Source organism: Thamnophis sirtalis, unplaced genomic scaffold (assembly GCF_051295495.1).
Source record: "Thamnophis sirtalis isolate CommonGarterSnake01/CBP01778 unplaced genomic scaffold, rThaSir2_p1.2 scaffold_13, whole genome shotgun sequence".
Classification (NCBI taxonomy): Eukaryota; Metazoa; Chordata; class Lepidosauria; order Squamata; family Natricidae; genus Thamnophis; species Thamnophis sirtalis.
Window position 1 is genome coordinate 37,294,113 of NW_028261393.1, and position 12,962 is coordinate 37,307,074.

A 12,962-nucleotide genomic window follows, 5' to 3' on the forward strand; every position below is an offset into this window, starting at 1 on the left:
AGCTTCCTAATGTCCTCTTTTTTAACAAATAATGAGCCCGTTTTTGCAAAAAATGGGCCGTTTTGGAGAGGTTTGCAAAGTGCAATAACTTTTTTTTTAATTTGCCTCTTCAAAATCTTGGTGCGTCTTATACTCCGGTGCGTCTTATACTCCGAAAAATACAGATATATAGGAATCCCTGTTAACCAAAACGACATGTTCACCATTAGCAGCTCTGCCTGTGCTAAATTGAATCTATGAGATGCTGGTTTTCAGCTGACAGAGACAGCTCCAGGCATCTCCAGGACAACTTCCTCTTCCACAGAGCACCAGTCTGGCTGGGGATGCTCGAGGGTTAAGTACACCAGGTGGGCCAAAGACATTGTCCTCCTTCATGGAACAATTTTCCCAGCATGCCTCTGGAGATGGCTGGGAGCAAAGGAGCATCACAGCCACAGAGATCGTCTCGGTTGCTTTCAGATCTAACGGCAGTATGTTTTTAATTTTCATTTTTATTGCATGCCCCTAAAAATTGGTTCTTGATTTCAGCAGGCCGAAAAATTATTAAATAAACCCTTGAAATGTAGGTGTGATAAGCCACAAAAGAGACCAGGTCTAGTCCAGAGACAAAGCACAACTATGTGTATGAGTATTTACTTTATTGTTAGGCAATATTAGCAGAACCTTGCAAGACTTCAAGTACTTCCCCCCTCCCCTCCTTTTAGTCTCCATAAAACTAGGAAGGATTCCTCCCGTGAAGGAGGGGGTCAAGCTATTCTCCAAAACATTTGAGGGCAGGACAAGAAGATGGAAGCTGAACAAAGAGAGCTCCAACCTGGAACTTAGGAGAAATTTTCTGACAGCGAATCCATTACCGTATTTTTCAGAGAATAAGACGCTCCAGAGTCTATGACGCACCTTAGTTTTTAGGGAGGAAAATAGGGGCGAGGGAATCTGCCTATCACGTATTCATCTGGCTAGCATCCTTAGTCCTTAGCTTGGTCAGCTTCGGCACATTAGTTTGCTGGTTGTGAGCAAGTGCGCGCACTTCACTCACATGCACCTCGTTGGGGCAGAAAAACAGCTTTTAAAACACAGATCATCACCGGGAGCTCCAGTAAGTAGAGTAGGTGAAGCGCAGAAGCGGTAAGACAAGTAGCAGCTGTTCCAGGTTGCCATTTTAGCCTTCGCACCTCGCGTTTTCAGCTTCCAAGTGCTCTGTTTGAGACCAGTTCAAGGCTGCGGGGATCGCCAAATCGCCACCTAAAAACACGACGTGCGGAGGCCAAAACTTGATGCATAGAGGCAGTGATCGACAGCCATGTGCTCTGGCGGTTCCAGCAATCTTGAACCAGTCTCAAATGGAGCATTTGGAGGCTGAAAACATGAGGCGCAGAGCTCCAAAAATGCAAGCCATTGTCTGTGGCAATCTCTGAAGCCAGGAAGAAGATGGAGGCCGAAGGGTGGGGGCTGGTGGGTGGGCAAAACTACATTTGGAGTATAAGACGCATCCAAATTTCCATGTCTTATACTCCAAAAAATACGGTACTTCTAGAGCTGTGAGTGGTCCAAACACTGGAGGTTTTTAAGAAGAGTTTGGATGGTCATTTGTCCAGAATGGTATAGGGTCTCCTGCTGAATCTCCCAACTTCCTCCCTACCAACTCTATTATACTGGACTGAGAATTCTTTTCTTTGACAGTTGTCCAGTCTGTGGACTTTCCTCCTCTTCCCCAGGTCGCTGCCCACAAGAAAAACTGATCTTTTAAACTTGGCGAGCCAGTCTGATCCTAAAGAGAAACCTCAACACCTGTTTGCTGGTCCCAAAATCTGTCGCACAGGTCCCACTGCAGACAGTTGTTCAGTTCTAAAGGGCGGCATGTCTCATTACCTTGATCTTCCTCTACACATCAGCACTTATTTTGGTTGATGTCACCCTTCCTTCCAAGCAGCACAGGAGGGAACCCCAAATTAAAATTACTCTCCTAAATGTTTCCTTCTCAGCTAGTTAGGAAATGTGTCATGGTTTTCATTATGGATTCTGCACCCAGGAACTTTTCCCTCACGCTTACATCAAGTCTGTTGTGTGTTTTGAAGCCCCTGGCAGCACCTCTCTGGCGATACCAGTTTTATTATGTGTCTAGAGGAATCACTGCGATTATGGTATATATTTTATAAGGCAGGTAATTGCCTATTTATTATTTTAGGGCTTTCTATTTTTATGAGGGAATCTCCTTTTAAGCTCATTTTTTCAGTGTCGGGTTCCTTTCTCCCAAATTTATTAGCAGACAGTAAGACAAAGCTCAGACACAAGTCAGTAAGAAAAATCAGATGTTTTTCTTCAGGCTAAGTAATTCCAACACACACACACACACACACACACACACACCTTAGCTGCAGCCACTTCCCAAGCAGCAACACCTGCCTCAAGAGTTTGGGACTGGGAAGCTGCAACACCAGACTGTAAGTAGAACATTTCAAATATCCACATCACACAAACTATCAGCCTTTCTTGAACATTTCTGTACAGGAGAAAGAAAGAGATTTGATAGCCAGTGACCTAACTCTTATTCTACTGTAAGATATACTATAAAAGTCCATGCCAAAGTCAAGCAATTCAGCCATCGCTGCCTGCAGAACCACAACCAAACTTTGGATGCTCCTCTACCACAACTGGTTTCCTGTTCAACTCCTCTCCCCATCCAGGTTCAGAGTTTTGCATACTTGCCTTAATGAGGGTCACAGGCCAGCCCCATTTACACCCAGGCAGGTTTCCTTTCTGCCATGTATGCTGTTCCTATCATTTTCAGAACCAAACTTCAAATCCACATTCATCAAACCATTCCACTGCCAATCATTATTCTATGGATAATTTGCATTTAGTTTTACTCATTAGTCTAAGAATGGTGAAAAGTAATTCAAGTCTTAACCAAAGGACCGAAGAATTATTAAGTTAATGTCTAACTACCTATATACACAGCTCCAAGTAGGGTTTTTTTTTGTAAAATTAGCATGTTTAGATTCAATAAATTCAATATTTCCAAATATTGATGCAGCCCCTCATTCATTCTAATGGCTGGTCGCACAATCAGCCAGATGCAGTTGGCATTCCCAAGAACCTGGGGTAGATGATGTTGTTTGATGCTTTTAAAGGTATCATCACAGAATCTAAGTGGTCCCAAATAAAGATGTCTTTTGCAATTGACTAGTGGTGAATTGGTCAATGTCAATGGTGTTCAAGGGATGCTCCAGATGTTTTTTGGATAGCAGCCAATGCCTCTATTTGGCGACTTTCTCCATTTTTCTCTGTCTTCTGCTTTCTCTCTGTATTGCAATGTCCGGTATCCAGACTTCAATCAACATTTGTTAAGTCTGGGGAGTTATGTGGCAGATGCCTATCAATTGAAATTCTGAAGCCCCAGAGCACTTTAGCTTTTTCATTTGTTATTATCTTGTCTATTTTGTGGTCCCACCAGTTCTTTCTTGCAGGCAAATGGTATTCCAACGCACTATTGTTGCTACTTTGTCACAACACTGTTTGAAGTCAATCTTTGTGATCTTCTTGCAACAGCTAACTAGATGGTTCACCATTTTTTCAGTTTCTTCTAGAAGTAGCATTTGGTGTATGTTGCTGTCTTCTCAACTCCTGATTTTCATGCATTTATTCTTATGGTTTGGTCTTGTGCATCCAGAATTAGCCCCTTGGATTCTTTCTTCAAATTTTGTGCCCTTAGTCATTGCCAGATCTTGGTGGTGCAGTAGTTAAAGGGCAGTATCGTACGCAAACTCTGCCCACAGTCGGAGGGACAGACAGTCCACCTGGCAGGCAGGTGAGCAGAGTGCAGAATGGCAGAGGCCCGGCATGTCCTATTTTCATTTGCGCCACCACCATGGGCTGTTCAGTGGCAGTGGTGCTCAGGCGATTTGGGGACAGTGGGCGAGATGATGGCAGTGTCCAGGCACATCCCATTTTCACAACATCACCACAGACCATTCAGCAGCGTCCCAAAGCTGTTCCTTCTGCTGTCAGTGGCAAGTTGTCCTTGCAACAAATTCGCTTTGTTGAGTTCTACTGCAATGAGTTAGCGGCGGTGAGTTGGCAGAGGTGACTTGGCGATGCCAAGTTGCCAGCAGTGAGCTGGCCGGGCTGAGTTGGCCCATTCCGCTTGGGAAGGACTTTACAGGATGATAAAAAATGCCAAATCCAGTTTAAGCATCTGGCTGACTGTGTGATGAACTGTAAAGAAGTAATACTAGTAATAATCTTGGTTAGAAATGTTGGATTTTTAAATAGTTTTAATTTAAATGGTAAACCATATATTTAAGGTCAGGGAATTCAATTTTGTTTTGGACTCCACAATGGACGATCATAAAGTTTCTAAGAAAAAGTTATTGCAGAGCTGGAGTGCCCTCTGCACTTACAGAAAGAAATTTAATGCAGTTTACATCTGGACAGCATTAATTTAGGACCTAATGAGAGAATGTAACTCTTTTTTTCAACTCCTATTTTTTCAGTACTCATTTGTTTATTTGGATTAGTTTTTAATATTCCAAGCTTTAGTACAGGGGCTAGACAGTTATTTTATAATATCCTTTTGGATGATCCCTAGGAAGAAGATTTCTAGCAAGCTTAAACTTCTTTTTTTAATGCATCACAATCAGATGTTTCCCAAATTTTCTGCTCACCAATAAAATACTTCAACTTTTTTTCTTCCAAATAACAAATACAAAGACTGTTAGGGATTTTAAAGCTTTTTACACAATAGGGGTATAGCCTCATTGAAGAAGAAAGGGGGGAAATCTGCCACTGAAATCTGAAAAAGAAGATTAATAAGGAAATTTTGTTCAGCTATGTGAGAAATCAAATTTGGAATTCTAAAGTGGCTTCCAACAGATTACACTGGAATTTGATCACCCTGGCTGCACCTGAAGCTGAGGAGTTAATGAGGTGTATTAAATGCTTGTGTTGGGAACTGACAGAAGAACCAGGAAAAATGTTGGTTTCGCAATTGAAATCACATAATAAGATACAATTAAAGCCTCTGCAGATAAAACATATAATGAGTCAGTGGAAATTCTCACCTGGGGGATTTTATGCTGCCTCCCCCACATCCTTTATAGTTTGAATTAAACATACCTGACAACGAGCTTCAAACTTTTTAAAACAAAGTCCAGCTGAAGGACTCTGACACATCTTTGATGCTACGAAAGTATTAAGCAATCCATGAGGGCTCTTGGGACAGGTTTCTTACACTGTGATGGGAAGCCTATAGAATAACTATTTTAAGATTGGACAAACTGTGATTTGATACCCAATACTGCCTCTTGACAAATAAGACCTCTGACAAGCCATTCGTTCAACTTAAATGCTGTCACATTTGTTGTTATTTGCGGCATCCTGCAGTCACATGACATTTTATGACACTTTTGCTTATTTCCTATTTTCAGTAACACCGCTCATAGCAAGCAATAGGTTTGCCACAGAAATGGTCCTAAAATACGGTGGCTGACCCAATTTATAATCATAATGGACAGGCTCCATTATGATCATGGGTTGGGGATTATAATAAAGGCAAGATAAAAGCCAAATTAAATAATAAATGATGATTTCAGATACACAATAAATGTAAATAAATCTAATATCCTTTTCAGGAGGGGGAGTGCTTTCAAATCATTTTTTTTATTCTGGCAACTTCTTAGACTATCCCTCATAGCTTGTAATCACGATCCCTGCATCAGTTCTACTTTGATACTTTAAACAAACTAGAAAGCTAATAATTCATTTTTTTTAAATAGTATGACCAGATCACCGAATTTTCTTTTTAAACTGAGGTTTCCATATGTGAGGGCTTCCATTTGAATCATTGGGCTTATATATCAATGTGCTATTTTTTGGACTGCAAATGAGACTGTAACGTACGCAACTGTTATGTTTCCATTAGAAGCCTCTAAATTCTTGGCACATATTATGTCCTAGTTATCCTGGGAATTGTTTGTGTTCCTAACATTAAAGGCAACCTAACATATGTGAATGTTACTGGGTAATAAATCTGATTTATTCTCTCATGAAAATGTGACTCTAAAACATTTTTAAAGGCTGAAAATTAGTTTAGCGCACATTCAACTTACTGCTAAGTATACCTTCAAAGCTATATACAAGGTAACTTGTAAAACTGCGGAATGGCAATAAATTCCATTAAAACATTTAATGTATTTTCACTTTGGAGTGATGCGCTGTCAGCTAGAGAAAACTCCAATGATTTGGAATGCAAAACATTTACAATTTTAAAAAATAGATGTTTATGAACTAAAAAAAAATATAGCGGGAATGATTACAAATTAAATAAGCTCTTCAGTAAAGAATTGGAGTATTTGTTTCTAACAAGTCAATGGTCTTAGTTTTTAAGGAAAACATTCAACATATATTTTATGGTCGTAAGATTGATTTATTTCATGTATAGACAATTGCAATGTCTAAGGACTTACAAGAAAAAGATGCACAATAAACAATGTATGATTTTAAAAAATTAAAAAGCCCAGAAACCCATCAAAAACAGAATGAACAAACTACAGGTAATCCAACCAAGATGCAATCATGACCCTAACATCCTCCAGGACAGCTCAATTTTGAGCTGCTTCCAGAACGCAACTGGCTGTCCAAAGGAGTGAAGCCCCCACCAAGAAGACAGTGTCACTGAGCTGTAACACACACACACACACCTTCCTAAAGTGCAGCAGGGCCAGCAGCTTCTCCCAGGTAAATCAAACAGGCTGGATCAATTCCAAGGGTAGAATTCATGGGACTGAATCTTGTAGATACCTTGGCACCAAGCCATGGAAGGTTTTATAGGTAAACACACCACTTTGGGTTTCATTCAGAAAACTATTGGCAAGCAGGGTAGTGTCCACAGCACCAATGTAATATTCGCCTATCAGTAAATGCCAATTCCATTAGCATACAAGCCATTGCATTCTGAATGAACTGCAGTCTCTGAGTCATTTCCAAAGGCGCAGTCCTACCCAGAGCACCCTAAAATAGAGTGGAATAACAGAGTTGGAAGGGACCTTGGAGGTCTTCTAAAGCAACCCTCTGCTCAGGCAGGAAACCCTATACCGTTCCAGACAAATAGCTGCCCAAACTCTTCAATGTTGAAGCATTCACAACTTCTGGAGGCAAGCTGTTCCACTGGTTAATTGTCCTAACCGTCAGGAAATCCCTCCTTAGTTCTAGGTTGCTTCTCTCCTTGATCAGTTTCCAACCACTGTTTCTTCTCCTGCCCTCTGATGCTTTGGAGAACAGCTTGATTCCCTCTTCTTTGTGGCAAAGTCTAAACAGGAGGCCCAAGCGTGTGAGTCACTGCAGCAAAGTCCTCCCACTGCCTATAGTCCCGGGTCTGCTGCTCTAAAAGGACCCAGGAGTTCAGAATGAAGTCACACATCAGCTCCTTCATCTCAGCAAGGGGCACCAGTGGAGGAGACAACCACAAAAGAGCCACTGAGCACGGACTGGAATTACGGCCATACAGAGCCCCAATTACCAAAGTGGCCGCATAAGAATACCTAGTTCAAACATTGCTGGGTGTTCTTAAAAGGACCTTGAGGGATCCACTCTCCTGATCTGGGCCCCAGCCGATGCCCTCCACCAAGGCCATCTCTCCTACATATCCAGGCTTCAGAGGAAGGTTGGAGACCAGGAGATAGTTATCTAAACACTTGCCCCTCCACCAGAAGCTGAGAGAAATAGAGATCCAGTCTGCAGGGGAAATTTTAGGAGAGCCTTCAAATCACTTTCTTAAATCACAGCTCAAAGGAAATCCAGGTAACCAAGTAAGTCCACCATCCTGGATCCTATCCAGAAGGCGTGAACAAATCTGGGCAACCCTGGAAGCAAAATGATCATAGCAATCTGATCATTGACCATAGCAGCCTGAAAGGAGGTTTGGGAAGATGCTGGTTGTTCCTTAGCAGAGAACTGGTTGTCCACACACCCGCTGGCCTGCCAAAAAGACAGCAATGATGCATCAACCTCTTATCAGCACAGGGTATGCCCATCAAAGGTAGCCACATACTAATGCACGGTCAGGCATTTTTCTTCTCCTTGGCACTGGAGGTGCCGCTTTGGATGCATCATCTCTGCTCAGCTAGCCCAAAGCCACCACTAGCTACCCAGATCTCCCGCACTGCTATAAGGGAAGCTGGTTCGGTGCCCAGAGGCTGGTAAGCAACAGACCCAGTGGCCCCCTTTACGTAATCTGTCCCCGAGACAGGATGAACAGAACAAGAAAGGAAAAACTGAAAAAGGGACCCAGGAAATTAAGGTATTAGCAGAAAAAGTTGCCCCTTGTTGCTCAAAAGTCTTCCTCCTTGACTTTCCTCCAAAGGAAAAAGAGATGCCCCCATTTCAAATGTTAGCAAGTCAACTGTGATGATTTGCTGTTTCTAATGTGATAGCTGTAACTCTTTGGCAGCTCCCATCGGTCTGTATTTAAGATGCACAGAACCAGGGAATAGGCGCTAACGTTCCACATCATCTTTTAGCGGGATTGATGATGCTGATTACATGGCTTTCTTTTGTTTTTGTTTTTCCCACAACAAACTCAAGGCCCTCGTCAGGGGATTTCCCATTCAGGCCTTCCCCTAGCATAAGACTAAAGTTTACACAGCCGTCTCTCTGACATTTCAGGAAGGGTACAATAATTGTTCCCTTCTGCCAGCTGGGCTTTAGCTAGGAATAGCAGAAGCAGCCTTCTTTCTAGACTTTTCACAGAACTGAGCTAGAGAAGGGAAGGTTTGGGGAGAAGAACCCCAGCTGGATCTTCCCCCCCCCCCAGGACAGGTGAATGGGGGAGCCTAGGAAGATAGGAGAGTTTAGGTAAAAGGTCTTCAAACTTGGCAACTTTAAGACTTGTGAACTTCAACTCCCAGAATTCTCCAGCCAAACTTGGCAATTTTAAGATTTGTGGACTTCAACCCCAAGAATTCTCCAGCCAGCTTGGAGTTGAAGTCCACAAGTCTTAAAGTTGCCAAGTTTGGGGAGCCCTGGTTCAGATAATCCCCTTCCCATTCTGTAACAGGAGGGAGGGGGCGGCAGAGAGGGAGGGGGAAACCCTTGCCCTCTTTTTAGCAAGGCCTACAGGCAAAGGGCGATCCACTCAAGAAAGAAGCTCCCAGCTGAAATCCTGGCAGCCAAGCTCCAAGAAGAGGACTCAGCCCAACTGGCCGCCCAAGAAGAGAATCCCCGTCCTGAGACCCTTCGGGGCCTGAAAAAAACCAACCGCGGCCATCCTCCCCACCCCCTTCCTTTGTGATCAGGGGAAAGTCAGGCTAGGAAGACCAAGCCCTCCCCACTCAACCCACCCAGGGGGCTCTGAGTGAAACCCACCGAAGGCGGCGACCCAGCAACTCCGGGGTCTTGGCTTACTGACCAGCCCTACCTTGGGAGTTAGGGGGGGGGGCAATGGCTGGAATGCGCCCGCAGCCAATCAGCCGGCAAGGGAGGCCGACCGAAGGGAAAACAGGTTTGGGAATGTTTGGAAACATGGTAACATTGGAAACATTCTCTCTCTTTCTCGGCTCGCCAGGAGGCGGCCGCCAGTAGCCCTGTCGATCGGCAAGGGGTTAAAACGCGGGATCCTAACTGGGAGCGGAGAGGGAGGAATAGTTCCCGTCGTATCAGCGTTTTGATCTTTCGCGGAGGGAGCGCAGAAGCGCCGGAGGGAGGGAGGGAGGCGAGGGGGACGTAACCAGAAAGCCGCTCCGCTTGCAAGGCGACTCTCGGCAGGCGAGGCCAACGGGCAACAGTTCGCTCACAACCAAAAGGGCCAACGGGCAACAATGGGCGCTTCTCCCATCGGAGGCTTCGCGCCGCGCTCGATCCCCAGGGGCAGCGGCGGCTGATTTGCCTCGACTGGGAGAGACCCAACTTTTTGTAAAAGTTTTCTTCCCCCGTTAAAAACGCATTCCTAAAATACAACATATTTACGTGTAGTGAAATGTAAATTACCCACTTACACCATTCACACACTGATATGTATAAAAGTTATAAAAAAATAAAAATTTGATTGGGGGGGGGGGGACCATTCCTAAAAAAAGGTCTTGCTACGTTCAGAAGAAGAACCGAGCCTCTAAATGCAAACGCCAAGCGAACTGCGCTGATTTCTACCATCCCGGCCAATCTGCCAGTTACAAGGGAAACGATCTCGCGCCTCATACGGAGCATTTCATCCCGTAAAACCCCCGCAATTCCACCGACCGGACTATGCAATGGAAACCCCTTTTAAAGGAAGGGTTACCTATGGCATCTGGCTCAATGCCCGCCCACCCCCACCCAATCCGTCCCATTCCTCTCTACATTTCAGGTTTTTCATAAGTTCAGGACCGTGGACGTGGAAATCGCACCTCAGAAAGACGGAGGCTCAGGAATTAATGCCGAATTAATGCCGAATGAATCCGAAGGGAGCTTTTTTTTATCCCGCAGAACAACTTTCCTAGAAAGGCGGGCTAGAAACGCAGCTCTCGCCGGCAGCTTCCAGAGGGGCCCGATGGCAGAATTCGCACTGGGGGCACCGGAGGGCTCTGTCCGGGAACCAGCGCTGCGCTCCTCCTGGAAAAGTCCCCTGGGAGCAATGAAACGCGGCTCCCGGGAACCAGAGAAACCTAAAACGCCTTTCAGGGCGGGGATTTCGGCTCTGGAGGGATTTGCCGGCCGCTCTTCCCACAAAGAGGCCGGGGGACACCCACACCCACCCCCGGCAAGGGAGATACTTTCAATCCCCCGCCCGGTTCGCGCTCGGCAGGCACGAAGGCCGCCGCCGCCGACCCCCGGGGAACTCGGGAGGCAGGGAGCGGCCGCCGACCCTCTCCGGGGCGACTCCTGGCAGCCGCCGCCTGGCCGTGGGTCGGCGGGGAAAGACGGCCTCAACGCAGGAGTTATTTTCGGCAGCGCTATTTTCCCCCGGGGACCGACCGAGGCAGCTGCGGGGCCGCTGAAGGTCGGGCGGGGCCGGACTGGGCGACGGCTGGATGGACGTGCCCCGAAGGCGCCTCGGCTCCCCCCGGATCGAGAGTCTCGTGTCCCCCGCTTCCAGCTCCAGTGTCCGGAGTGCCCGCGAGCGAGCATCCCCCCCATTCCCCGCATCCCCTTTGTCCCCCCTCCATCCCGCCCCGTCCGGGCACCTACTTGGCGTTGGCGGCGCTCCAGGAGACCGGCTCCAGGCTCTTGGCCAGCAACGGCGGCGCCAGGCGGCCCAGCGCCAGCAGCAGCGCCAGCAGCCCTCGGCACAGGCGCTCGGGGCGTCCCGCGGGCCGGCCCATCCTCGGCCGCCACCGCCACCGCCACCGCCGCGGCTGCTCCGGCGGCGGCGGCGTTTACTCGGGCGACGCGACCCTCCTGCGCGGCGCCTCACGGGCCTGCCATGGTGGCGGCGGGGCGGCGGCGCAGCAACCCCCGCGCTCTCCCGCCTCGTCCCCCCGCGCGTCCTGCCGCCGTCGAACGCCCGCGCCGGCTCCTCCGCTCGCACTGGGCGCGCCGGGCGACGGCGCACGCTCTACTCTCCGGCGCAGGCGATCGCGGAGGACGGCCCTCCCGGCGCCCAATCAAAGAGCGGCGCGCGGGGTCCTCGCCCGCCGCCGGACGGGGCGTGGCTACCCCGCCCCGACAGGGTGGGGCGCGCCGGACTCGGCAGGGCGGGGCCGGGCGGAGCCGCAAGCCGCCAGAGGCCGGGCAAGGGAGGGGGAGGTCCTTCCTTCCTCCCTTCGCGCTCGCGAGCGGCGGGCTCCCCCTGCTGGCGCCGCGAGGGAACGCAGGCTGGTGGGGGGAACGCGGACCCCGGGAAGCCCCGCCCTGCCCCTCCCAGCCGCCGCTCCCCCTCGGTGCGGGCCGTTGGTGGGGCTCCGTGGTCGGTTTCGGGGTCCGAGGGGTCCCCGCGTTCTAAACGAGCACGAGAGGCGGCCGGCTTTCCTGCCGGAATTCCAGCCGCCGGAAAGCGCGCCTGCCCGGCTACCTGGTGTCTCTGGGCGTGGGTCTCGCACCTGTCGGAGCCGCACCGATGACCTCGATGTGGGCCGAGTAAAACAGCGTTGGCGAAGCCGGAGGCGGGTTGGCCTAGTGGGAAAGTGTTAGGCTGGAAAGCAGTGGCGAGTTCGAGTCCTGCCCAAGGAGGGACCCGACTGGCTGACCTCGCAGGGTGGTGGTTGTGGGGAAAAGAGGCAGGAAAGGAGTCAGTATTGGGTTGTTTATAAGAATAAAATTTTAAAAATAAATCCTAATCTTGAGCCCATTTGGTATAACAGAGGGAAGGCCACATAGATTAATGGTAAAGAGTATGAATTACAGAGAGAATTTAATAATAATAACAACAACAATAATAACAACAACAACAATATCGCTGTTCCTGGAGATGCCAGAGTCGAAGAAAAAGACCAAGAAAAAATAATATCGCGACCTGGCCATCGAAACTACATGTAACAGTGATACCCATTATCATGGGGGCACTTGGCACCATGTCCAAGAATTTTACAAGATACATCCACAAATTGCAGCTTCCTGCAATAACACCAGTGGAACTGCAAAAAACATCTTATATATTAAGTAGGTACTTAGTTGATACCTAGGATGCTGGCAGCAAACCGTATCAACCATTAGCACCAGTCACTGGTATTTGTAATGCATTTTTGAATGTTCAGTTGGCTGAGTTTCATGTTTAATGAATAAAGTAAATAATAATGATGATGATTATTATTATCAAATAAAATACTGACAAAACACTGGCGCATAATACACCAGACATCACACTGGTTGAGAAAAATAAGGTTACAATCATAGACATCGCAATGCCAGGTGATAGCAGTGTCGACGAGAAGGAATATGAAAAAATCACAAAATACCAGGACTTAAAAATCGAAATTCAACGATTATGGCACAAACCAGCAGTGGTAATTCCAGTGGTAATTGGCAAACTGGGTGCTATTCCAAAAGCACTGGAA

General features: G+C 47.4%; 1 protein-coding gene across 1 annotated transcript in view; it reads right to left on the reverse strand.

Annotated features, from left to right (window-relative positions):
- EFNB1 (ephrin B1) overlaps positions 1 to 11,508 on the reverse strand; it is an 85,953-nt gene extending 74,445 nt beyond the window's left edge. The window contains exon 1 of the mRNA XM_014065890.2: positions 11,158 to 11,508. Within this exon, the coding sequence (XP_013921365.1) occupies positions 11,158 to 11,291 (134 nt within the window). The 5' untranslated portion in view covers positions 11,292 to 11,508. The remainder of the gene's footprint in view (positions 1 to 11,157) is intronic.
- Between the last annotated feature and the right edge of the window lie 1,454 nt (positions 11,509 to 12,962).